This window comes from Pipistrellus hanaki, assembly GCF_964339955.1.
Source record: "Pipistrellus hanaki genome assembly, chromosome: 6".
In the NCBI taxonomy this organism is placed as follows: Eukaryota; Metazoa; Chordata; class Mammalia; order Chiroptera; family Vespertilionidae; genus Pipistrellus; species Pipistrellus hanaki.
In genome coordinates this window covers 13,490,940-13,516,342 of record NC_140508.1, presented here as the reverse complement: position 1 = coordinate 13,516,342, position 25,403 = coordinate 13,490,940, and the positions used below count along the sequence as shown (strand labels likewise).

The 25,403-nt window shown below is 44.0% G+C and overlaps 1 protein-coding gene across 1 annotated transcript in view; it reads left to right on the top strand.

The window, feature by feature from the left end:
* The window catches only part of PTPN1 (protein tyrosine phosphatase non-receptor type 1), a 72,142-nt gene that overhangs the window by 42,792 nt on the left and 3,947 nt on the right, over positions 1 to 25,403 (top strand). Inside the window, exons 2-8 of the mRNA XM_084887108.1 lie at positions 3,080 to 3,170; positions 7,453 to 7,553; positions 10,473 to 10,571; positions 17,656 to 17,793; positions 21,587 to 21,796; positions 22,170 to 22,331; positions 22,539 to 22,762. Of these exons, the coding sequence (XP_084743234.1) occupies positions 3,080 to 3,170; positions 7,453 to 7,553; positions 10,473 to 10,571; positions 17,656 to 17,793; positions 21,587 to 21,796; positions 22,170 to 22,331; positions 22,539 to 22,762 (1,025 nt within the window). The remainder of the gene's footprint in view (positions 1 to 3,079; positions 3,171 to 7,452; positions 7,554 to 10,472; positions 10,572 to 17,655; positions 17,794 to 21,586; positions 21,797 to 22,169; positions 22,332 to 22,538; positions 22,763 to 25,403) is intronic.

Sequence of the window (25,403 nt, the reverse complement as noted above, 5' to 3'; positions counted from 1 at the left end):
CATCTCTTGAGCTACTGATTCTAGCTTGTGTATATTATATATATACAAATTTCTAAGGAACATGTTTGATTCACTACTTTAGGCCTTTACTAAACTAAATTTCTAGTATTCACAGATAGTGTAGTACTGTGCCATTTCCTTTTTTAAAAAATTTCCTATAGTTAATAATTGCCTGTTACTTTCATTTGCATAGTTTTTTTCTACTTATTGCTAATTCTTCTCATACTTTCTAGTAGCCTTTCAAAACAATTTTCTCAAGGTCACTTAGTGCAATCCAATAGAAATGCAATACACCCCTTATATATAATTTTACCTCTTTAAGTAGCCAGAGTGAAAAGGTTTAAAAGAAGCACATGAGTCCTAACCGGTTTGGCTCAGTAGATAGAGCATTGGCCTGAGGACTCAAGGGTCCCAGGTTCGATTCCAGTCAAGGGTATGTACGTACCTTGGTTGCGGGCACATACCCAGTAGGGAGTGTGCAGGAGGCAGCTGATCGATGTTTCTCTCTCATCAATGTTTCAAACTCTCTATCCCTCTTCCTTCCTCTCTGTAAAAAATCAATAAAATATATTTTTTTTTAAAAATAAGTAAATGAATGAAGCAGATGAAATTAATGATATAGTTGACTTAATCCAATATGTTCAACACGTTATTTCAACAGATAATATTTAAAATATTTAAGACATTTTACTTCCTTTTTTTAGTACTAAGTCATCAACATCCAATGTGTGTTTTACACTTTACAGAACCTCTTTTTTCAGACTGGTCACATCTCAAGTGCTCTCAATAGCCATGTGTGACTTGTGGCTGCTGTATTGGACAGAATAATTTCAGGTGATTGCTTGGTTTCAATTTTATTTCTTGCAGACATTCCTACTGCAGACCTCCACTCTCTTTCTCTTTGGGTTGGTTGAACTGTAGGCATGTCACACAGAGCTATCATCGTGAGGCTTCCTTTGCTTTTCTTCTCAATTAGATTTTCTCTCCCTAGATTTCAGGTCTTTTCCTCACTTCTCTCTGGTCCTTTTGGTCATAGTTGGTACACGGATAAAGGCATATTGTTAACACATCTATCTCTTTAGTCTTTCTGCTTATTTCTGGCCTGTGTGGTTCCTAGTTCTGTCCATGATTGTCATCTTTGGAGCTCCTTCTTTCACAGTTTTGGGGAAATTTGCCTTTGCTTTTGTGTCAGATTTTTTTTCTTGTATATCTTGTATCTTTCTTTTTGGTTTTTTTCCACTTTAGGTAAAAGACATGCTCCATTGGATTGCTGAGAAAGGGGAGCATGGTTAGTAAAGTTTTTGAGACTTTGCTTATCTGGAAATGTTGTTATTGTCCCTCTCACTTGATGATTGTTGGGCTGGATATAGAATTCTAGATTGAAAATCATTTTTCTTCAGAATTTTGAAGTCATTGCTCCATTGCTGTCTGGCTTTCAGTGTTCTTCTGGCAAAGTCAGAAGCCATGCTGATTACCTTTTTCTTCCTGGAAACTTATAGAATATTCTCTTTGTCAGCAGGATTCTGGAATTGCAAATTCATGTACCTTAGTATGGGTCTGTTTGTATCATTATGATGAGCACTTAATGAGTCTGGAAAATTTTCTTGAACAAAATTTTGATGTTTTCTTTCCTTGTATATTTTTAAAGCTTCCCCCTCCCCCCCATGGTTTATTAAAACCTGGTGTGTGTTTTTGTTGTTGTTTTTCCCCATATAAATCTTTTTTCTACTAGAGGCTTTGCTTTTACATCTTGTAACCAGTGGTTGTCTGCACGTGATGAAGAGTAGGAGGTTACAAGGCCGATCAAGAACTCTGAGCAGGTGGAAGAGGCTTGTTTGGGCCTTGTCAGTTGCACACCTTGGCATCTTTTGGTCTTTCCTCTTGTCTGCTTGGATCATCTAGAGGGCACTCTGCCTCTTGATTTAAGTTTTTCAGAAAATCTCCAGATGTCTGCAGATCTGGAGATTTTCTGAGGCAGCAGGATGGGGGGTGGTAGGGTTAGTGGAGATCCTGCTCCACTCCTGACAGACTTCGTCCTGCAGTGAATCCCTCCCCCTTTCCAGAGAGGCAGCACTGGCTGAGCCTTTGGAGGATTCTGTGGTGCAAATCAAGGTGGTTCTCTGCTTTCCCACTGCGGGCCTGCATGTCCTGCCAGCTACTGATTGCCAGCTTCCAGAATTTTGTTGCTGTTGTCTTCTCTCCTTTTCTTCCCTTGTGGGTTTGTCTTTTTTTTTTTTTTTTTTTTTTAATTGGAGTAAAATATACATAATAAATTTATCACTGTAACCATTTTTAGGATACAGTTTAGTGGCATTAAGTGCATTCACATTGTTGTGTGGGTTTGTCTTTTAATAGTGAAATACAAATTAAAAAGCAAAGGTTTTTAATGTGATTATGGTGGTGCCTTAGGGGGGCAAAATTAGATGTGTGCAATCAGTCTAGCAGGAGGCATGATGCAAATTTTATGTTAATCCAGGTACTTCCTCTTTCTGACAATTAAATATAATGGAATTTATTTACCATCTCCTAAGGAAAGCAGTTGGATAATTTATTGGCATAAAAGTGCATTTTATCTGCTCTAACAAATGTAACTTTATAAAAGGTTACAGGTGGACTCCCAGGCTTTATGTTCAGGGCTGTCCAAGGTCTGGCCTACCCACCTGTATGCTCAGCCGCCTGTCATTCTTTCCCACCAGCCTACTGACTGTCCCTTCAGCCCTAGTGCCTTTGCTTTGCTGGGTGTTCCTGAGTGGAAAAACACACACACACACACACACACACACACACACACACACACCTTTCTTATCCCTGCACTCTCTGCATATGTCCAGCTCCTAGCCCCACACTGCTCGAACCCCAGCCACAGGGTTGTTCCTCTTCTGTTTTTCTCTCATGACCTTGTACATGCCTCTGAATAATCACCTCGAGTTTCCCACACTGCCTGCCTGGCTCCCTTTGATGTCTGTTTCTGCACTGGGTCTTCCTCAGTGCTTGGCATATAGCCCATGCTCAGTTAAATGTCTGCATGAATTCCTGATGCCAGACTTTCAAAAGATAACTCTTCCTCCTTTTTTCATAGGATATCCGCCACGAAGCCAGCGACTTCCCATGTAGAGTGGCCAAGCTTCCCAAAAACAAAAACCGAAACAGGTACAGAGATGTCAGTCCCTGTAAGTATTCACATCACCATTACCGCTCCTCCTGCTTCCTTTGCGTCGGGCTCTTCCTCATCTGCAGGGCCTCTCGGTCAAGACTCCGTTAGCCCAGGGGTTTGGTAATAAATCAGTAGCCTGGAGATTTATGACTTGATTGTTTCCTATAACAAAAGCATTAGAGACTTACAGTAATGGTTCATTTTTCCACCGTTGTAGAAGGGATAAGATTTCATTTTTCTGGAAAATTCAGCTAAATTCAGAGCGCTATTTTAGCTTTGACTGTTTTTCTGATGAATCATTTTCCTACCAGCTAAAGCAGAGTAGAGCAGGAGAAATGTATCCTTTTCTGGATGACTCAGCAACAATATTATCATTAGACCCCAAGCATTATATTGAACTGTGATGATGCCTTATGTAGGCATTCAGGGGCTCTGCTTGTTGAGTCCCACCCCCCCTACCCCCTGCCACCATATTCTATTTCCAGCTGTTTCCTGCTGTTAGCTCCCAGTGTGCCTGCTGGCCTCTGGCAGCCTCTTCTGCCTTCTGAATTCTTGGCTCTCAGTCTACGGATATCTTGAAAGTAAATAAGTCGGTGTGTTAGAATTTGTATAAAGCAAGCCACACTGGAACTTCTAGGCTGCAGAAATCTTTTTACCTCACTTTCATGGTTTTTAGACATTGTCAGTTGGTGAGTTTTAACTGCCGACATCTCCTATGGCAATATTCTCTGCCAGGGTAGAAGATTCTGTGGGTCGTCCCTTAAGCAGGTACTTCCTGCATGCCTCCTAAAGCACACAGCCTCTGTTAGCAGGGCTCCCTGCCCTGAATTGAGCAGTGCCCAGGCTCCTGGGAGGGGAGTTAAAATGGACCTATGTTGGTACGGAGCTGTCGGTCTCTGACTGCTGCCACAGTCCCCTCCCTGGGTTTCTGTCTCAGCCTGCCACTTCCAGCTGTGTGGCTTTGGGCACAGTGTGCTCTTCTCTGACCCTCAGTAAAATAGTAGTCATACTGAAGATGAAATAAAATACATCAGCCACTTGGCCTACTGTCTCACTCAGAAATGTTGGCAGTGGTTGAGATCATCATTAACTGAATGAAGGCAAATGTCAACAGCATCTGAAGTGTAATTCTAGGTCATCAGGTGACACATGATTATACCCAATACCTGACACTTCTGAGTTAGCATGTCTAGGCTGTGACACATCAGAGAGTATATACTCTTTTTAAACTTCCCTGAGTGATTCTGCTGTGAGGTCCTGGCCAGCTGCCTGGATCTTGAAGGAACAGTTACTGTTTGCATCTTTCAGTATTGCCAGGAGATACCCTTTGTTTCTAGTTTTTGCTGTGCTTTCTCCGAGTTAGTCAATAATGTGTTCAGTATTTCTTTTCTCCATCTTTGATCAGTGCTCACCTAAATGGTTTTATGAACCACTTCTAATATTCTTCTAGAGAGACATTCCAAAACTTTTTTATCACCAATATCACTTCTCATACTGTTATTTTCTCCCCTACATCCAATCTCCAGTAGAAAAACTAATTTGCTTTTAAGGTTATGAAGGAAACGGGAGAATGATTCAAGGTAGAAGGGGATCTTGTTATCTTCCATCCAGTGAAAAAACGAATGCTCAGAGGAGTTGTTTGCCCAAGGTCCCCCAGTGCTGTCTGAACCTGCTCACGAAACTCACCAGTGCCAGTCACATAATTTTTCTTCATGACCCACTTACATATTATCAGTCAAACTACTTCAGTTTGTGTTAACAGTGTTCCAAACAATTGCTAATTTTCAAAAACATATCTTTGAAACCTTTTAGAACAAAAAGCCCCAAACCGTTTATCCTCATTAACTTCTTTCCCATTGGACTGAGTAAAAGATGCTATTTATGGGTGATCAACTGAGTTCATTATCCCTTATGTTATATCAAAAATAAAAATACTCACCTGTTCTTGTTAACTACACTAGCAGAATAGGAAAGTGGCCCTTAGGGAATCATTGTTTCTTTGACAAAGTCATGGTAAAGGGGGGGAAATGCTGTACTTTTTCACTAATATGGACAGAACTTCCAAATGAGAGTTTATTTTTAAAAGCTATTCTGAAAATTACATTTAATATACTTTCAGGTTTTTTTTAATTCAAAATTAATTTTTCTAGTAAAACTCTTTTTTAATTGTCTTTGATGACGACAGATTCTGACTTTGAATGATTTAGAATTACTTAAGTATATTATACTTAAACTTGAGTTAAGAATAAAACCTGTGTAAAGGAATTCAAGATGTGACTTTTCACTCTGTTGTGTACTCAAGTCATTTAATCTTCAAACATTTAAATGTATATTAAGTTGGGGTATGCTCATAAATCCTATCCTATAAAAATATTGGGTCGGCAGCTAAGTAATTGCGGATTTTTTAAAGAAAATCAAAGACAATTTTTTCATGGAACTAAATAACTTTATTCTGTAATGTATTGCCCATTTTGATCAATGACCTTTTGCCATCTTTCAGGCAGCATCATAATCCCACGTTCAAAAAACTTCTGGTTTTTATTAGCAAAAAACTGAATCAGGTACGATTTGACATCATCATCATTATTGAAATTTTTACCATTCAAGGAGTTTTGTAAAGATCGAAACAAAAAGTAATCAGATGGTGCAAGGTCAGGACTATATGGTGGATGTGGCAAAACATCCCAACCAAGCTCCATTAATTTTTGCCGAGTGACCAAAGATGTGTGTGGCCTTGCATTGTCATGATGGAATACAACACCTTTTCGATTTGTCAATTCGGGCCGCTTTTCTTCAACTGCATTGTTTAATTTCGTTAGTTGTTCAATGTAGACATCAGAATTGATCGTTCGGTTGGGTGGTAAGAGTTCAAAGTAGACAATTCCTTTGTAATCCCACCAAACTGATAACAAAACCTTCTTTTGATGAATATCAGCTTTTGATGTTGTTTGAGTTGGTTCACCTGGCCTGCTCCACGATCTTTTCCGCTTGATATTGTTGTAAACAACCCATTTTTCATCGCCAGTTATCAGTCGTTTTAAAAATGGATCATTTTCATTACGTTTCTTTAGCAAATCGCAGCTGCTAATGCGTTGCGTTAACTGTGATTCTTTAATTTCGTGAGGAACCCATGTATCGAGTTTTAAAACATAGCCAAGTTGTTTTAAGTGATTTTCAATGCATGTATGTGATACATGAAGCTTCTCTGCAATCTCACGTGTTGTACTGTGACAGTCCGAATTGATTATTGCGTTGATTAGGGCGTCATCAACTTCAACTGGACGACCAGAGCGTTTTTCATCTTTGAGTGAAAAATCACCAGAACAAAATTTGGCAAACCAATTTTGACACTGCCATTCTTTTAAGGCTTCGTCACCATAAATAGCACATAACTTTTTATGAGCTTGTGATGCGTTTTTCCCTTTGAGGAAATAAAAAAGCAAAATATGACGAAAATGTTCCTTTTGATTTTCCATTTTTTAACGAACGCCAAACGAAAACTACAAAACAGATCAAAAAACTTTTTTTACTGATTAACAGCTGAATAGCCAACTATCAAATAACAAAATGTGTTTTACATTTGTACTACGTCTGCAAACCTAAAAATTCAACTGAAGCCATATATGTGAGAAACCAGCAATTACTTAGTTGCCGACCCAATATATAGCTGGTTTGGCTAAGTGGATAGAACGTCAGCCTGCAGACTGAATGGTCCCAGGTTTGATTCTGATCAAGGGCACATATCAGCTTTAGGCTTGGTTGGGGTGCATGCAGGAGGCAACTAATCGATGTGTCTCGCTCACATAGATGTTTCTCTCTCTCTGTCTCTCCCCTTTCTTTCTACTCTCTCTAAAAAATTAATGGAAAAATATCCTCAGGTGAGGATTAACAACAACAACAAAAATAGATACAAGGTGGGGCAAAACTAGGTTTATAGTTGTGAGTACACAAAACAATTTATTCTTGTTATTATTTATTAATTGTTGTATTATTTTTCATACAAACCACTGTAAACCTGCTTTTACCCCATCTTGTATTAGGCATCAGACAGATTTCTTGACATCTCCTCTCCCCAATCTACCAAGTTGTGAGGACAGTAATAAGTGTTGTAGGAAGAAATGACCTAAGCATAGATTTCCCAAATGGGACCTAATCCATGTTTTAGTGTAGTTTGTCCCTGTTGCTATTTAGTATTAGGTTTCAGACACCTTCTGAAAGTTATCCCCATATTAAATGTTTCCATTTAGAAGGCACTGCCTCAGCCAGGATTAACCTCTGAGTTCTGATTTGCCTTTCAGTTGACCATAGTCGGATTAAACTACATCAAGAAGATAACGACTATATCAATGCTAGTTTGATAAAAATGGAAGAAGCTCAGAGAAGTTACATTCTAACCCAGGTAAACCCAGGATTGTCTGAATTTTTTTTTTTAATGGTTTTTGCCTTACTTGATGTCAATTGAAGGGTTTTAGAGTGCTGTTACTACACCTCAAACAAAATTAGCCACATTCTTTAGAAGCTCAGGTTTTAAACAGCTATAAAAGCAACAAGGTATGAAAAAATCCTCCTTCAGAGATTCAGTTTGGTTGTAACACTAATCTTTCTGAGAAGTATGACATTGCTGGGCTTATGCGAAACAGCATTTAAATGCAGAATTGCCTGTGGTCTGTCTGTCCACAGAGGCAGCAGAGCCGTGGCTAGAGAAGGGCCTGTACCTGTATTGATTCCATAAGTGCCTCAGAGCATTGAATGCTTCTCATGGAAATCTGAGAGGAGGGGTAGTTACTCGGAACTTTTGTCCAGATATCCATTCGGAATTCTGTGGCATGGTCCTCCTTTTTTGGTTCAGAAAAAAAAAACATTAGAGTATGTGAACAAGGATGCAAAATCACTTAAAATTCCCATTGGCTTTGGCATCTTTATGGAAAGGATCATAAAAGTGGTTTAATAATTGATATTCTTGTGAAACATTTACTGGTATAAGGCCCAAAACAATGGGTTTCTGGGAATGGGGATAAAGAGAAGTATTTTTTTAAAATATATTTTATTGATTTTTTATAGAGAGGAAGGGAGAGAGATAGAGAGCTAGAAACGTTGATGAGAGAGAAATATCGACCAGCTGCCTCTTGCACACCCCCTACTGGGGATGTGCCCACAACCAAGGTACATGCCCTTGACCGGAATCGAACCCGGGACCTTTCAATCCGCAGACCGATGCTCTACCGCTGAGCCAAACCGGTTTCGGCAGGGAAAGTATTTTTGATGATTTTCTCAAGTCTTATTCTGTTATCTGTAAGTTGGTCTAAACTATCTAAGTTTCTTTTTGTTTTCTTATCCCATATCAGTTTATCAGTCTTGTATATGGCTTTGAGTTATAGGGTGATTTTGAACATCAGAATTCTAAAATTATGGAGAAGCCAGAAAGCACTGTGAACAAAGGGCTGCTTTTGGGGCAGGGAGCTAGATGAGGGCATATAAGTCGCGGCCCTTCTTCTCTGCCCCTTTTTGTCCTGTCCCAGTTCCTCAGGTCCATGGCCATAATCAGCCCAGATGCCTCCCAGTTTTAATGTATGGAACGTCAGCCATGCAGTGTTCACTTCGGGGGCTGTTGAGTAAGTCCTGGTATGTGAATAGGGGTCAGGCCTTTACTGGAGGGCCGGGCTGGGTGATGAGGAGGAAGATCCTTTGCGGTGTCAAGCTGGTGGGAAGAGGTTGAGGCAAAAGTGGCTTCTTGGGAACTTCTCTTTTCAGAAGAAGTCAAGTCTTACTTTCTGATTTCTGCCATTCAACTTTGTGTGGGGTTAGAAAGCCCAAAGCAAAAATTCATAAGGTGTATAGTCAAATGGAACGAAAAAAAATCGCCATGGAAACTTTTGCACCCTGTCTTTCCCACCCCTTTGCCCTCTCAATTACTTGGCACACCTGAAGTTCTGTCTGTCTGAAGGGTGGCCCCACAGGTGTATCTAGCTGCTGACATGGTCTCCCTTTGCCCTGGGATTTACAAAAAGGATTAAAGCAGCATGACCCCAAAAGTTGCACCTCTAGATAGTATGACAAACATTTTCCAAACCACAAAACCAAGAAAACCCTGCCTGTTTTTTAAATTTTCATTATTGTTCATTATGCAAATGATACAAGTCTTTTTAAAAATCAGAGGTATAGAAGTGTAGAGAATAATGTCAACAGTGCTCACCTTCACCTCCCCCATGAAATGTTGGCTAAGTTTGGTATGTATTCTTTCAGAACTTCTGGTTTTTTTAATTGATTTTAGAGAGGAAGGGAAAAGGGGGGGGGGGGGGGAGAGAAATATTTCTATTTCTCAGTGATGACAATCTTCAATCAGTTGTCTCATGCAGGCCTCCTACTGTGGATTGAACTCACAACCTAGGCATGTGCCCTGACCAGGAATTGAGCCATGACTTCCTCTTCATGGGTCGATACTCAACCACTGAGCAACACCAGCCAGGGTGCTTTCAGATCCTATGTGATATTTAATCCCTCAGACCTATTTGAAGCTGGAGTGATGTTGAAGGGTCTTACTGAAAACAGACAGACTTGAAGCACTTATACCCTTGTACTCATAAACAACTATGCCCTTTGTAGGGGGGCTAGAGTGAGCAAGCCGGCTGCTGAGCAGTCACTCCGTCATGACCCTTAGGCCACTTGACTGACCATTTGTGTTGACCACAACTCTTATGTTCCATGGTCCAAGGATGAAGGCTGTTATGATCAGGTTTACCATTATTAACAATAATAATAATAGCTAACATCTCATTGGTTGTTTACTATGTTCTAGGTACTGTGGAAAGGCATTGATATATGTGAACATAGTTAATTTTCAAACCCCTGTGAGTAGATCCTGTGGTTAGTCAACTGAGATAAGTAGAGAGAGTAAGACTTGAGAAGTGAAGTGACTTGTCCAAGTTCACACAGATAAGTGATTGGAACTAGAACCATTTGGTGTTGATCACTTCCCCATACCCACTAGTTTTGCTTAATGTTCTTCTGCACCTGGTAGTTTTGCCTAAGAGGTGGATCTTAGTGGAGCCCCTTGACGGACCAGCCTAAACCAGAAAGCAGAATCAGTGTTTTTTCTCCCCTGTTGATCAGCCCTGAGATGTGGAAATGACCTTCCACCATGTGTTAGGAAATAGAATGGTGGTTACTGACCACTAGGCAGGGAGGTTTGGGTCTCTGTCCCAGCCTCTGCCACGACTCTGCCTCAGGGCACTGTTATCTGCTAGTTGCCAATGGTGAGCTTGCACTGGAGTATGTTTCTGTGTATATGGCATGCACTTTGTGGGTTGTGTTTTTGCAGGGCCCTTTGCCTAATACCTGTGGTCACTTTTGGGAGATGGTGTGGGAGCAGAAAAGCAGGGGCGTGGTCATGCTCAACAGAGTGATGGAGAAGGGATCGGTAAGTGTGCATTCACCTATTATATCACTGTCTGCCTGTGTCAGTCCACAATGTTAACAGTTTCTCTATGTTTGCTCCTTTGAATTGATTTTAGATTTCTTTTACATAGGGTCTTTTATTTTAAAAAATTAAAGAGGCACTATGTACATACATGTTAATTATAAACAAGTCAGATAAATAAGTGAATTAAAAAGAGAAACAAAGGTAAAGTGCCCTGTCCCCTTCCCACCCGCCCTTAGTGAGCTTCTCTCTAGAGTTATTTTGTGTGTGTGTTTTTTTGTTTTGTTTTTTTTGTTTTTTTTGTTGTTGTTAATTCTCACCTGAGGATATTTTTCCATTGCTTTTTTAGACAGAGTGGAAGGGAGGAGGAGAGATGGAGAAACATCGATGTGAGAGAGACACATCAATTGGCTGCCTCCCACACCAGCCCCAACTAGAGCTGGGGATCAACCCTGCAACCGAGATAAGTGCCCTTGACCAGACTCAGACTTGAACCTGGGACCCTTCAGTACGAGGGCTGACACTCTATGTACTGAGCCATACCAGTTACGGCTCGCTCTCCAGAGACTCTGCTTCAGCCTCACCTGGCTTCCTGCGCTGCTGCCGTGCACCATGGAGCTGCCGAAGCATCGTTTTGTTTTGAAAGGCCCGTGTCTACTGTGGCTTCCCATTAGCTTTTCTGGCTGTGGGAACGGCTGGACTCTGTATTTGCCTCTGTAACATCCAGCCACGTGGCTCCTGGCCACACTCTTCACTGTGGACCACTATCAGCTTATGCATTTACTTCAGGATTTGTGTTACCCTTTCTCCCAAGTTCTTTGCACCTCTCAGAACATTCCTCAATCTAGTGTGTGGACTAAAGGTGTGTGTGTGTTCAGGCCCTCACCCCCCGTGCACCCACACCCTGCTTTCTAACGCCTGCATCCAGAATGGCCTTCCTAACCCAGTCTCACCACACTTCTTTCCTCTGAAAACCCGTTTGGGGCTCCTGCCGCCCAGTAATACGGAAGGCGGCTGCAGGGTCTAGCGTGGTATTGAGTGTGGTTGGGCCCCAGTTAACTTGGACCCCACCCTCCCACCTCTGACTCCAGCCAGAACAAACCTTTTTTTTCTTGTTAAGTTTTTGCCAGCTTACCATGTTCTCTGGGCCAAGGGTCTGAGTCCCAGTGCCCACCTCACCCGCTCCCAGGAGTCCTCACAGTGCCCCCCCTCACCCGCTCCCAGGAGTCCTCACAGTGCCCACCTCACCCGCTCCCAGGAGTCCTCACAGTGCCCACCTCACCCGCTCCCAGGAGTCCTCACAGTGCCCACCTCACCCGCTCCCAGGAGTCCTCAGATGCTTCCCCTCCGGTCAGCCGCAGCTGGTGATGCCTTCCCTTCCACACGGCTGCTTCTTCACGGGCAGGATGGCCGTGAAAGAAAGCCTGTCTCCATGTGAGGTTCCATGCATGCCCAGCATAGGTGTGGCATTCAACATAGCAAACAGGCGCCACGTCCTCACTACCCAGATCCTTCCCTTCTCCCCCGACACCCTCACTCAGAGGTGAGACCCCAGGAAGAGGTGAGCTGAGGATTCTGCTGTGAACGGTGCTCAGGAGCAGAGAACGAGGCCTGCCAGGTGCCAGGACTGTGCTCTCCGGGGCTTGGCTGGGCACAGCTCTCCCAGCTGTCCCAGCCGCCTCGGGACGTAGTTGTGGCTTGCCAGAGAACATGAAGGCTCCAAAGAAGCCACTTCTCCCGAGAAAGCAGTCATGGCCAGAGAGTAAAAAGAAGTAACAATCAGAGGAAAGTTGGGCAATGAAAACGGGAGGCATTCACCGCAAAGCCTCTCTGCTCTCCCTCAGGAGAAATGGTCTCGGTCACAGCAGATAATCCTCTCACTACAGTATGTGTTTAAAATTATGTATTCTACTTCTGTCCCCTATTCTGAAAGGAAACTATTTACTCAATAAAGAAGCACTTACCTTTGTGTTGACGTGGGTAAAATAATGCTTTTGTCATTTTTCTCAGTGAAAGTGGTTTTTAATTTTTCCTGCTTCCTTGGCATGATTAGTAAAGTGTGAAGGAAGCCCCTACCTGTCACCACTTGTGTCAGCAATTTTGAATAAAGAAACAAAACATTAGGTTCCCACAGCACACACACTCCCCGAGGGACAGTGAAACGTGGTGGCCTTTGCGGGTGCTCCACACAGACCACCGTTCGGGGTTTTCAGGCCTGGCACTGCTTGCATAGGGCTGCCGCACCCCTGGTCTCCACCCTCAGGCGCCAGCAGCAACCCCGCCCCCAGTTGTGGCAACCAGAAACGCCTCCTGCCATTGGCCTCCTGACATTGTTCCTTATCTCTTGGGAGGCAGAATTGTCCCTGGTTGACTGTTCTAGATGATGTGAAGGGTGGGAGTTCTAAATCAAGACTTATTTATTTAAAAATTACCAAATACGATAGCATTTACTTTAACTTATTTGTGGTTAAAAGTTCAGGTAAAACTTCTTCGTTGTTTGCACACGGTTTGCTTTAACTAGCATTGTCACAGTACAACGAGGAGCAGGGTCCCAGCACTGCAGTCACTTGTTGGTCACCAGGCCTTGCTCCTGATTGTCTCCCGCCCATGGCTGACCATGAGTGAACCGTAGGTCCACTGTAACCACCTTACCCTTAGATTGTTATGTCGGCCATTATGACAACATGGCTGGTTGGTTTTGTTATAGTTTATTGTGATAACATGACAGTAGTTCCTACTTTTCCTTTATGCTAATTGTTTTCACTCAGGGTTATTTGGGCATGAAAAGCAGCATATGATTTGACATTTTCATTTGGCATCATCAGTATCATCCCATAAGGACTGACTGGCAGAAAGGATAAGAAGACGCAACGTCTTATTTGCTCAGCTAATCTAATTATAAACTATCCTCACAGCCGTGGTAAAAGCCAGTTTGCAGAGCGTTTTCATTTTATGTATGTTTGTTTTCTGGTTTCCTTCCTTCACCAAATAGTGTAGGATGTTCTCTTCTTATTTTTGGCAAGCCTGCCTGTTACCCTTTTGGGACCCTGTGCTTCCTGGAAAACAGTGTGCAGAAAATGATTGTGTGTGTTAGACTGTGGTCATGCAAATGGCCACATTGATTTGATTTCAGTATTAACTGTAGGCATGTCAATGTAGAATGTCACATGTGTGTAGGATTGGGATTGTTGTTTAGGCAGGGGAGATAAACAGGGTGGGTTTAACTTGTTATTCCAGAAGTATGGCTTATGTCTCTCCTGAAATCCCTACTACAGGTGCTGTTTGCTTTCAGGTGCTGTGGGCTCATCCATCTCTCTCATGCTCTACTTAGTTCTCTGTGTTCATCATTCTTTGGAAATCCGAATGCACTGTCACAGGGTCACTCAAATGACTTTAATAGATTTTTTTCTTCAAGTTGCCTAGCTATTTGTTTTAGGAGTTCCCAGGGCTCTCTTTTCTTCTCTCTCTCACACATACACATACTCACATTTGCCTTCATGGCAGTAACAGCAGCTAGGACAAGACTGCCACATTGCTGTTTGTTGCCAACCCAAGGGATACCTCAGTTGGAATCCTGGTGAAAGACTGCTTTATAATTAAATCTTCTTTTCAGGTCATATATTTCTATCAGTAGGACAACATGAAGTAGTGAGCTTGTGCTTATGTTTTGTTTTATTTTGTGTATCTAAAACAAAATTTATACAGGAAATAACAGAGCAGTGTGGCATGTTACTGTAGATGCCTAAGAGTTCTCAAAAGTAAACAGTTGATTGACACGTGATTTCCAGAATTCCTCAGTTGTAGAATTCCAGAGCCTTGGTCTTGACCCAGATTACAGATTTATTAGGCTTTAGTGGGTGCTGGCTGTTTGGAGGTGGGATTTTAAAAACTCATCTTCCCTGCCCATGAGACATGAAAACATTGGCCTCTTGGTGACTGGCCATTCTGTGTCTCTGCTCCTTTATCCCATTCTCTCTGCACTTGCTATGTTGGGTGCTCATGCCATCAAACATGGTTTTAAACTTACCTAGACAATCACTTTGTTTCTGGGATCTTAAGGGATTACATAGGTCTAATTATTTGACATGTGGGAAATAAATGCATCTTAGGTCTTCTAAAGTCTTGCTTTCAGATGCTCCACCTACTTTGGCCAAGCATGCGTCTTGCCATACGTTAATGGTTGTGTCCTGAGAGGCAGAATTGCCTCGATGCTGACAGATTGGCCCCATTCCAGGGGTTAGTTTATCTTTGGCAGCTCGTCATCAATGTGGGGAGGAGGGTGAAAGGAGTAAAGCTAGCCAAGAATTTTAAACAGGCCTGTATCCAGGCTCTTAGAAAGCCCTATTAGCCTTCTGTTTGGGGACCGTGGAGTTAGATGTTGTGTTGGCATGGCATGCTGGCATTCTTGATTTGTTTCTGTTTTTGCTTTGGATTTTGGTAGTGTGCAGATTTAGCAGAGCAGGGTACATGGGTGTTTGTGGTTCTGTGTTCATCATCCTCAAGAGCCTCCTGGCTCCTCATTACCAAGGTGATACCACAGGTTCCCAGGCCTGCTGCCAGAGTCACTGTGGTCTGGGGCCTCCTTTGGCCCCGTTTTCCACTGCTCCTCTGAGATGGGCTTCTTTGTAGTCTGTGCCTAGGAAATCCTAGACATCCTTCCAAAATACCTCTGTCAGAGCCTGCTGCTTCCACTGAGCCTTCTCTGATCTCTTGCCCATAACTTCAGCCAGCCTGAAACATTCACCTCTTCTGAATTCCCAGGGCACATCCAAAGCGTTTTCTCCTCAGCACTTCCCTCTGGCCATCTTGTCACTGCTGGGCATGAACAGTCTGTCCTGATAGACAGTTGGCCCGGGAGGGACTCCCTCCACTTAACTGTGGCATTTCAGACACAACCATCCTTTGCTTTGGAGGAGGTGTTGAGTGGGTGACTGCATGTTGAATTACAAGTGTTTTGAATTTGTACCATTTCCCAAAGAGCTATTTGCACACACTGATACTTTATTCTATGGAAACCTTTGAGGTTCCATCTGTCTAGATACATTATCAGTCCTGGCTCATAGACAGCTGAGCCCTCATCCATCAGCTGTTTTTGACCAGAACAGTCGTCAGCAAGCAGAAGTGATAGGCACTGGTGCAGAAATTTAGCCCAAGCAAAATATGCCATAAAAGTTGAGTCAAATTCTTAAACTCTTAATGAAACCAAATCTTTAGAATTTTATTTGCTTTAAAGAAAAGGTTGTTCAACATCAGACGGGAAACCATAGAAATACTAGAAGCATCCACAGGCAGCAAAATCTCAGACGTATGCCAAAAGAACTTCTTCACGGATACTGCCCCTAGAGCAATGGAAGCTAAAGAGAAAATAAACAAATGGGACTACATCAAAATAAAAAGCTTTTTTACGGCAAAAGAAACCATCAACAAAACAACAAGAAAGCCTACAGTGTGGGAGAATATATTTGCAAATAATACCACTGATAAAGGTTTAATCTCCAACATTTACAGACAGCTTATACAACTAAAAGGAAGATGAATGATCCAATTAAAAAATGGGCAATGGACCTAAATAGAACCTAAATATTTTCAAAAGAAGACAGAAGGAAGGCCAAAAGGCACATGAAAACATGCTCTAAGTCGCTAATTGTCCGAGAGGTGCAAATCAAAACAACAATGCGGTACCATCTCACACCTGTCAGAATGGCCAACATCAACAAATCAACAAACGACAAGTGTTGGCGAGGTTGTGGAGAAAAAGGAACCCTCGTGCACTGCTGGTGGGAATGCAGACTGGTGCAACCAGTGTGGAGTTTCCTCAAAAAACTGAAAATGGAACTCCCATTTGACCCAGTAATCCCACTTCTAGGAATATATCCCAAGAATCTAGAAACACCAATCAGAAAGGATATATGCACCCCTATGTTCATAGCAGCACAATCTACAATAGCCAGAATTTGGAAACAGCCTAGGTGCCCATCAGCAGATGATTGGATCCAAAAACTATGGTACATCTACACAATGGAATACTATGCTGCCATAAAAAAGAAGGAATTCTCATCATTTGCAGCAACCTGGATGGAATTGGAGAACATCATGCTGAGTGAAATAAGCCAATCAATGAAAGAGAAACACCACATGACCTCACTCATTTGTGGATGATAAAGAACATTATAAATTGATGAACCAAGAGACAGATATAGAGACAGTAAAACAACAGGCAGACTGTCGAATTACAGTGGGGAGGGGAGGAAGATCTGGGGGAGATAGTAGATCAACCAAAGAACTTGTGTACATCCATATAGGTTCAACCAATGGACGTAGAACTCTGGGGAAGGAGGGTATGTACGGGAGGGAGGGAGGAGGGGCAAAAAAAAAAATCAATAAAATAAAATATATTAAAATAAATAAATAAATAAATAAAAATAAAAAAAATAAAAGGTTGTTCAAGACCATCAAGTAGTTTCTGAAATTCTTAAGCTAGAACATCAGTAGTGTTTTTTCTGAACTGAAGCAAAGCAGAATGAAAGTGCAGGATGAGGTAGTGGGTGATCCCATGCCTTGAAGGAGCCCCTCTCCAGTCCTTTGCTAAATAGTTTTCATGTAAATACAGCCCTTCAGCCTTTCAAAGTGTTTCCCATGGTCTCTTCTAGCCTGTTTTCAATTAGCCTGTTACTTTCCCCAGGGTAAGGTGTCTGCACGAGGTAACGACACTGATCAGATTCCTGGCAATCTTTGAAATGGTTACATAAAGTATTTTGTGAGAGACTGAACGTTTTGTGCAATATGGCTTCCCCTCGTAGGTGATAGGAAAAGGATCTGATCCCTGAAACACCTCACTGTCTGATTACCTGGGAGCTACTGGCTCTGGAAGTCTACCCTGCCAGCACAACTGGCCCTGGCTCAGTCTTTACAAGCCCCTCCCCATCTCCCGTAAGGGAAGGCAGCTTATGCTGAGGGTGACTTCCAAGGTCAGAAAACCTCAGGCCTTTGGGTTTTCTTCCAGTTCATGGAAGGTACTTCGAACTTCCTGTCATAGGAAAATGGTCATTTGCTCATAGTAATTCATTGTTATTTTCTCCCCTAGTTAAAATGTGCACAGTACTGGCCACAAAAAGAAGAAAAAGAAATGATCTTTGAAGACACAAATTTGAAATTAACATTGATCTCTGAAGATATTAAGTCATATTACACAGTACGACAACTAGAATTGGAAAACCTGACAGTAAGTATGGCATATTCTTAAGAATTTCACACGGTTACTGGTTGAGATTTATTTTTCTTCGGGTGATAATTAACAAATTCCAGTTTTCCTGGTTTTGTAAACCCTGAGCAAGATGTGGTTTTGGCACTATGATGAACAGACCTTCCCTGCTTATTTACCAGATCATCAGAGATGTCTTGAGTGGCAAGGGAGGGGTCTTACATACCTCTTTTCCCATGGGGCTCACTCTCTCTCTAAACTTGAACAGTAGGTAACACCAGTTCTTAGGAGAGGGGAGTTTCTTATCGAAAACTCATCTGTTCCTGCCTTTGCAGAGGATTGGAAGGGAAGCCTGCGGGTTAAATACGAGCAGAGCTGCTGTCTTCTTTCATTATCTGCGGTCTTCTGAAGAGAGGGGAAAGGGTCCTTCTAGGGCTCAGCCCAGTGTCCTAAGTTTCATAGCCAGTGTAAGTTTTCTTGTGGGAAGAATTGATAATACCAAAAGCTGACTATTAGTAAAAGGTGGTACTGGAACATGGCAAGACACTGTGCTAAGAAACAGCACCACGGAAGGCCCTGCCCCTGAGGATTCTGAATCGCTCACCTGGATCCATCCCTGAGGAGCCCATAGCTCAAGGCAGTTCCCGGGGACATGCCCAATCGAGGTGGTCAGCCACTGCCTTCTGGAACTAGAGTGCCCGGGGTTGATCCTGGCCCACCATATCAAACTGGCAGTCTCTGGGCAAGGGGCACATGGCTCACTGTGTCTCAGTTTTCTAACGGTTGGGAAAGGTAACACATGTGAAGTGTTAGAGCAGCACCAGGCCTAGAGCATGTGCTCAGGAAGGGTGAGCAGTGTTATGGCTTGAAGTCGCATGGGATCATTCTAGGAGCAGCACAGGTGACCAGTTAAAGACAAAGTCGGGGTGGGAATCAATGGATTGGGCTTTTTAGGCGGTGTTAAGGAGTTATATTTGCTGCTGAGGTGCTCTCCAGTCATCATGACTCCAGCTGCTGAATTTAGTAGTTGAAGCAGGTCGAGAACATAGCGCAGGTCATGGTGAAGCAGAGAACAGGTTAAAATCGCGTGGCTTTTGAGGAATGCAGCAGTGTGGTTTATCTGAGTGCTCTCTCTCTCTCTCCCTCTGTGATAGCTCAGCTGTGAGCCCTGCCCTCGCCAAGCACTGAGGCTCAGGGAATGATTTATGGAGGGTTTGACGGAGGATTTTCAGGAGTGATGCTGGCAGCAGGCTGGAATGTGCCTGAAGGATTATGTAGTAGACTTTTTAAAATGCTTTTGAGCATTTGCAAGCCCGATATATTAAGAGTGACTTCTGGTAAACTCTTGAGAATATTTTTTCTGCTTGTTGAGGGAAACGGAATTTGGACGGAGCAGAAGAGGTTTGTGCTGTGTTGGTGGCAGAGCAGATACAGCTGCTCAGAGGCCTCAGTGTTAGGAGGATCTGTTTGCTCTAACAGGTTTTGTTTTTAAAAAGCCTCTTCTCAGACATGTGTATCTGTTCAAGCACAGCTCTAGAGTAAATTCCTTGAGAACAAGCTGGGCAGGTGTGAGGGAGGGTATAAACAAGAGATAACCCATATCATCTTCAGGATTAAAAGAGATAACTCACTTTTAGCATACTTTTAAATATATATTAAGTGCTTTTCTTTCCCTAAAAAAATAGAAGAGGCATTTCTTTTTAAAGTCAGTAAAATATTAGATCATTTGCTAGGGAGGAAAGAATGGAATTGCTTAATATCCTTTATACTAAAGAGCTAATATGCTAAGTAGACCAGATGGTGGAACATTCCAGAACAGCCAGTGGGCGGGGCCACGAGGCCAAGCCCCTTTCATGAATTTCATGCACCAGGCCTCTAGTGATTCTATAAATTACCCTACTGTCATAGGTAGATTTCTCCCTGTTCTATAGAAAGGTAGCAGTGTATGCAATAGCTGGTGCAGGGTTGAATGTGGGTAGTCTTTTCTGATTTTAGGTCATTGGTGTTTATTATAGGTTCTTTCATTTGTTTTTATCACACTAGAGTCAGGGAAAGTTGTTATAACTAAGTTATAAGCTCTGGAAGGGCCCGGGTTGTATTTTTACCTCATGGTGGCTAGCACATGATAGGCATGTTGTGGACATTTGCCAAATGAAGGAAGTCAGTGTTAGTAAATGGGTCTCAGGCCTGAAGCCTTTCTCCATCAGCTGCTGTCCAGGTGACCTAGGCACTGCCATGGTCCTTGACTCTGCTTTGTAGGAGACCCTTAAGGCTGGCATGGTTCCTTCAAACCTTCTTCCTATGCCCACTTTTGCAAGGATTGAAGGCCTTACTTACCCAGTTCCTGGTTCCCATTTACTGTGTGCCTTTAGCTTAGAAAGCTCTTGAGTGCTCGCTTCCCAATGAGAACTGCATTTTGACCATTGCTGTTGGAGACCAGGTGTCCATTCTGGGTCTGGACTCTCTGAGGCTCAGAGGAAGGAACACCAGAAGTCATTCTTCTTTCTGCTCCAAGGGGAGCAGACTGGGCCAGGGACCTTTCAAAAGTTACTGAAACTGGCCCTAGACCAGTGGACGGAGCATCGGCCTGCGGACTGAAGGGTCCCTCCCAAGTTTTTTTTTTTTTTTTTTTTTTGTTTTGTTTTATTTTGTTTTGTTTATATTTTATTGATTTTGTACAGAGAGGAAGGGAGAGAGATAGAGAGTTAGAAACATCGATGAGAGAGAGTCATCGATCAGCTGCCTCTTGCACACCCCCTACTGGGGATATGCCCGCAACCAAGGTACATGCCCTTGACCGGAATCGAACCCGGGACCCTTTGGTTCCCAAGCCGACGCTCTATCCATTGAGCCAAACCGGTCTCGGCACCTCCCAAGTTTGATACCGATCAAGGGTGCATGCCTGGGTTGCAGGTTCAACCCCCAATAGGGGGCTTGCAGGAGGCAGCCAATCAATGATTGTCTCTCTTCATTGATGTGTCTCTTTTTCCCTTCCTCTTCCTTTCTGAAATCAATAGAAAATATATATATTTAAAAGTTACTGAAACCAGCTCTGAACATGGGCTTGAGTCAAGCAAACTTAGATTAAAACTCCTGCTCCTTCACTTAATGGAGGGTTGGCCTCTGAGCCTCAGTCTCCTAATCTGGAAAATGGGAATAATGTGAATACATGCCTTGAAGGGCTAGTGTGAGCACTCAGTGACCACTGTGCTCAGCACTAAAATTAAGTAAATAAATGCTCAGGATCATCTCTTCACTGGGTATTGAACCACATGTGGCAACCGCGTTTTTGGAGGTGAAGTTGGTTGCCTTTTTTTTTCTTTCTTTCTTTCTTTTTTTTTTTTTTTTTTTCTAAAATGACGATCCTTGAGATGTCCAGATAGACTGATCAAGTTACCCAGAGCTGATGCCACATACACGCAGTTTATGTTTTCACTCTTTCCTGTGAAACCTTATGCTGTTTGTGGCATGGGTATCCTGGGTGACAGTGCAGCATCACTGTGGGGCAAGAAATCAGTTGTAATCATGAAGGCAGCAGAGGGGAGAAGGAGAGTGGAGAGGAGAGGTGGGCAAGGCTGCTCCATCCTAAAGGAATGAAGTCAGAGCAGGAGCAGCCTATGGTCTAGTGTCAAGCCCAGGGCCCGGCACCTCAGTGCTTGGTATGTGTGATCTTGGAGGCTCATTGTCCCTGTGAGAAAATCTGAGAATGAAAGCTGTTCTTAGAGTGAATGGAGGCACTTCGTGCTTACATGGAACCTGCGATTTCTGTGCAGATGATTCTCTTGGAATCTTCATGAGTATTTTTCTCTTTCAGTCTAAAGAAACTCGAGAGATCCTACATTTCCACTATACCACGTGGCCTGACTTCGGAGTCCCTGAATCGCCAGCCTCATTCCTGAACTTTCTTTTCAAAGTCCGAGAGTCGGGGTCTCTCAACCGGGAGCATGGCCCCATCGTGGTGCACTGCAGTGCCGGCATCGGCAGGTCGGGGACCTTCTGTCTTGCTGACACCTGTCTCTTGCTGGTAAGGAGGCCCTTGAAGAATCTGGGAAAAGAAGGGACCATTTGTAAACCTCTCCTCTGGTCTGGCCACAGCTTCTCTGGTAACGTCTGTGCAGAAAGCCGTCTTTGATCTTCCCTTTGTAACAGCTTCCCTTCTGTAAAAATAGCTTTATCCTTAATAGCTTTGTTCAGAGGGATATTCTTAATTTTACAGTGAAATCCTGGAAGATCCAAAGAATGCCTCTCTCTCATTTTCCCCCCACCTGCTTTCATGGTCCCAGTTTTGCTGCACTGGCTCACATTTTCTAGAATCCTGGCTTCCCTGCTGTGATTTCTGTCTGAGTGGGCCCTGGAGCGTTGGGCTGGCTGAGCTGTCTCTCCGATCTGGCTTTTAGATGGACAAAAGGAAAGACCCTTCTTCTGTTGATATCAAAAAAGTCCTGTTGGAAATGAGGAAGTTTCGGATGGGGCTGATCCAGACAGCAGACCAGCTCCGTTTCTCCTACCTAGCTGTGATCGAAGGTGCCAAATTCATCATGGGAGACTCTTCCGTGCAGGTGAGCATTGCCTCTGCTTTCATTGATTTTCCATTTTTGTCTCTGAAGAAGGGAGCTATCCGTTGTAAAAACTCAAACACTGTCATCTTCAAGTGTGTGTCTAGAGACCCGAGAAGCCATCACCTCTGCCCACTGAAAGGGGACAGATTTCCTGACAGAGCAGACAGGCACAATCACTGACGGGGCTCCATTTGCGGCTTTTTCCAGGAGCAGTGGAAAGAGCTCTCCCACGAGGACCTGGAGCCCCCACCTGAGCATGTCCCACCCCCTCCCCGGCCACCCAAACGAATCCTGGAGCCACACAATGGGAAATGCAAGGAGTTCTTCCCAAACCACCAGTGGGTAAAGGATGAGTCCGAGGAGGATAAAGAAGATGGCCCCATCAAGGAAGAAACCAGAACCCTCTTGAGTGTCCCCTGTAACATAGAAAGGTAATGTGAGATGGTCCTGGCTTATTGGGGGTGAGGAAAAATGACCTTCTGTTCCAGAAATGACCTTCTGTTCCTGGTGGCACACAGTGCTTCTATGTCCTTGGGGAATGGAGCCCCTGGACTGTCCTGCTCCTCCCCTGGCTGGAGGAGCCCAGGTACAGAGCCAGGTTGGCCCTGGGAAGTGACCAACTTCAGCGGGGTTCTAGCACCACCTTGTGGTGCTGGTTGGAATCAGGAGTCCAGTGTGCTGGGCGTCCTGCCCAGTGCCCTCCCCCAGGCTTCCAGCCCGTCCAGAAATGGGATGTCCATGCTTGACCATATACCTTCAGCCCCCACAATAGTCTTTTTGGGAACTTAAACTTTTCATGTATCCCTGACTGGTTTGGCTCAGTGGATAGAGTGTCTGCTTGCGGACTGAAAGGTCTCGGGTTCGATTCCAGTCAAGGGCATGTACCATGGTTGTGGGGACATCCCCATTAGGGGGTGTGCAGGAGGTATCTGATTGATATTCCTAACTCTATTCCTTCCTCTCTGTAAAAAAATCAATAACATACTTTTAGAAAAACCTTAACCCAAGTGGATTGCCATTTTGCTTCCTTATAGTTCTTTATTATTTTCTTAGTCCTCACCCATTTTTTCCCCCCATTTATTTATTTTTTTTTTTTTAAGAGAGAATGAAAGGGAGGGGGAAGAGAGAGAGAGAGAGAGAAACATCAATGTGAGAGACACATCAATTAGTTGATTCCCATTGTCGCCCCAACTGGGGATAGGGATTGAACCTGCAACCCTTTGGCCGACATGCTAACTATTGATGAGCTCAAACCGGCCAGGTCTCCTTCCCTTATAGTTTAACAAAGATTATCCAGCACTACTGATGCATTTGAAATACTGAGATAACTAGAATATAGCTCCTGGTCTATGTTTTAGACCCTGTGGGGAAGGGGACAGTAAATTGTAGTGGGAGCCTGTGGTCAGTGATGTGATGGGGTGCATGCGGAGTGTCAAGGAAGGCTGCCTGTAAGAGGGGGCCCTATGGAAGCGAAGAAGAATGCATGGGAGTTGGCTCCACCCTGAAACGAGGGAGGCAGTGTCCTTGGTCCCTGCTGTTTGGAGGCTAATTTAAGATGAGTGCACATTTTTACCCAAAAGTTGTATTTATCCAGAAAATTAGCCTACAGTAGTTCTCAAACAAATGTGCAAAGAGTGTATAGGAAAAGGTGTTTGTTGCGACATCATTTGTAATGGTGAGAAGTTAGAGATGAGTCAATTATACACCCAGGGATTAGGTAAACCCTCTTTCTCCCTGTGTTGGGATGCTCTTCAGCTCTTAAAGAATGGAGCTGGCTGTTCTCACATGGCTGGGCATTGGGTGGCAGTATCCGAGAAAGCGAGTGACCGTGTGTACCCCACAGGGTCCTCTGGTTAAATTGATCATCAGTATCTCACCCAGGCACCAATTCTAACTCATGAACCTGAGGCTGCAGGTCCTTCATGCAACTGTCCTTATCACAGAAACACCAGACTTGGTTCTGGAGAGAAACTTGTCCAGTGGGCTCCCAGAGCAGGTGCCTTGTGATGAACTGAGCAACAGTTCATTGGCTGTCCCTCAGGGATGCTGTGCCCGGTTTCCCAGGGCCTCTGTTGACATTCTCAGGGTGTGCCAGTGTGCTCCATCCAGGGGTTCGGCTTACAGAGTGCCCAGGATGAGAGAAACAGGCTGCAAATGACTTACATCGCATTTTCTTTATTTGTGGAGAGAGCAATGCCTTTCGCATTCTGTGTATGAAGATGCTGTGTAGGGAAATAGGGGATTTGGGAAGCTAAAAGCCAGAGTTCAAGAAAAAGAAAGGGAGTTGTACCAAGAACATAAGTGCTGCTGGGTGCCTGTGGGAGCAGCACGCCCACAGGCCTCAGGGCTGCGCCAGGGCCTCGTAGGGAGGACACTGCAGCCAAGAGCTGCTGCAGCCTCCTCCTGTCTCCTGGAAGGTGGGGCCGCGGTGGCTTGTCAGGCACAAGATGCTGCTGGGGTAGGAAGGCCACGGATGCATGTGTGAGACCGAACTTCCTGTGACCAGGGCCTCCTTGATGGAGGCAAGGGTGGAAAGGAAAAGGCCTGGAGCAGGAGGGGAGTAGAGAAGGGCCTGGCTTCTCATGGCCCATGAGCCTCTCCTGAGACAGCCCTGGAGCAAGCACACTGCACGCTGCCCCCCCGGGTCGCCATCATGAAGGCAGCTAGGTGCCTGACTGCACACAGGGCTTTGGGAAAGGGTCCCCTGGCAGGATTGGCTTAGTGCTTGGGACTCGGGCCTGGGAGAGTGGGCAGAGGGTCAGTGGGAATGTGTGGTGTCTTCATGTCAGCGGCGACAAAGGCCCTGTGGATCAGCATCTACCCAGTGTCCTGGGAGGGTGTGGAAGCCTGTGGGCCACACCATTGTCTTTCCCGATGGGAATGGGGACATTCTACAGCAGACTGCAGGGAAAAGTCAGCACTTGTCTTCACATCAGTGGCTGTACTTCTCAGACCTTCACCCACCCTCCATCACTAAGGACCCACGGGACTCCTGAGCCCTGCCCTGGCTCTGAGGACCACCTGAACCCCCGGGAGGAGGCAGGGACAAGTGGGCCCTACACCATGTCAGCA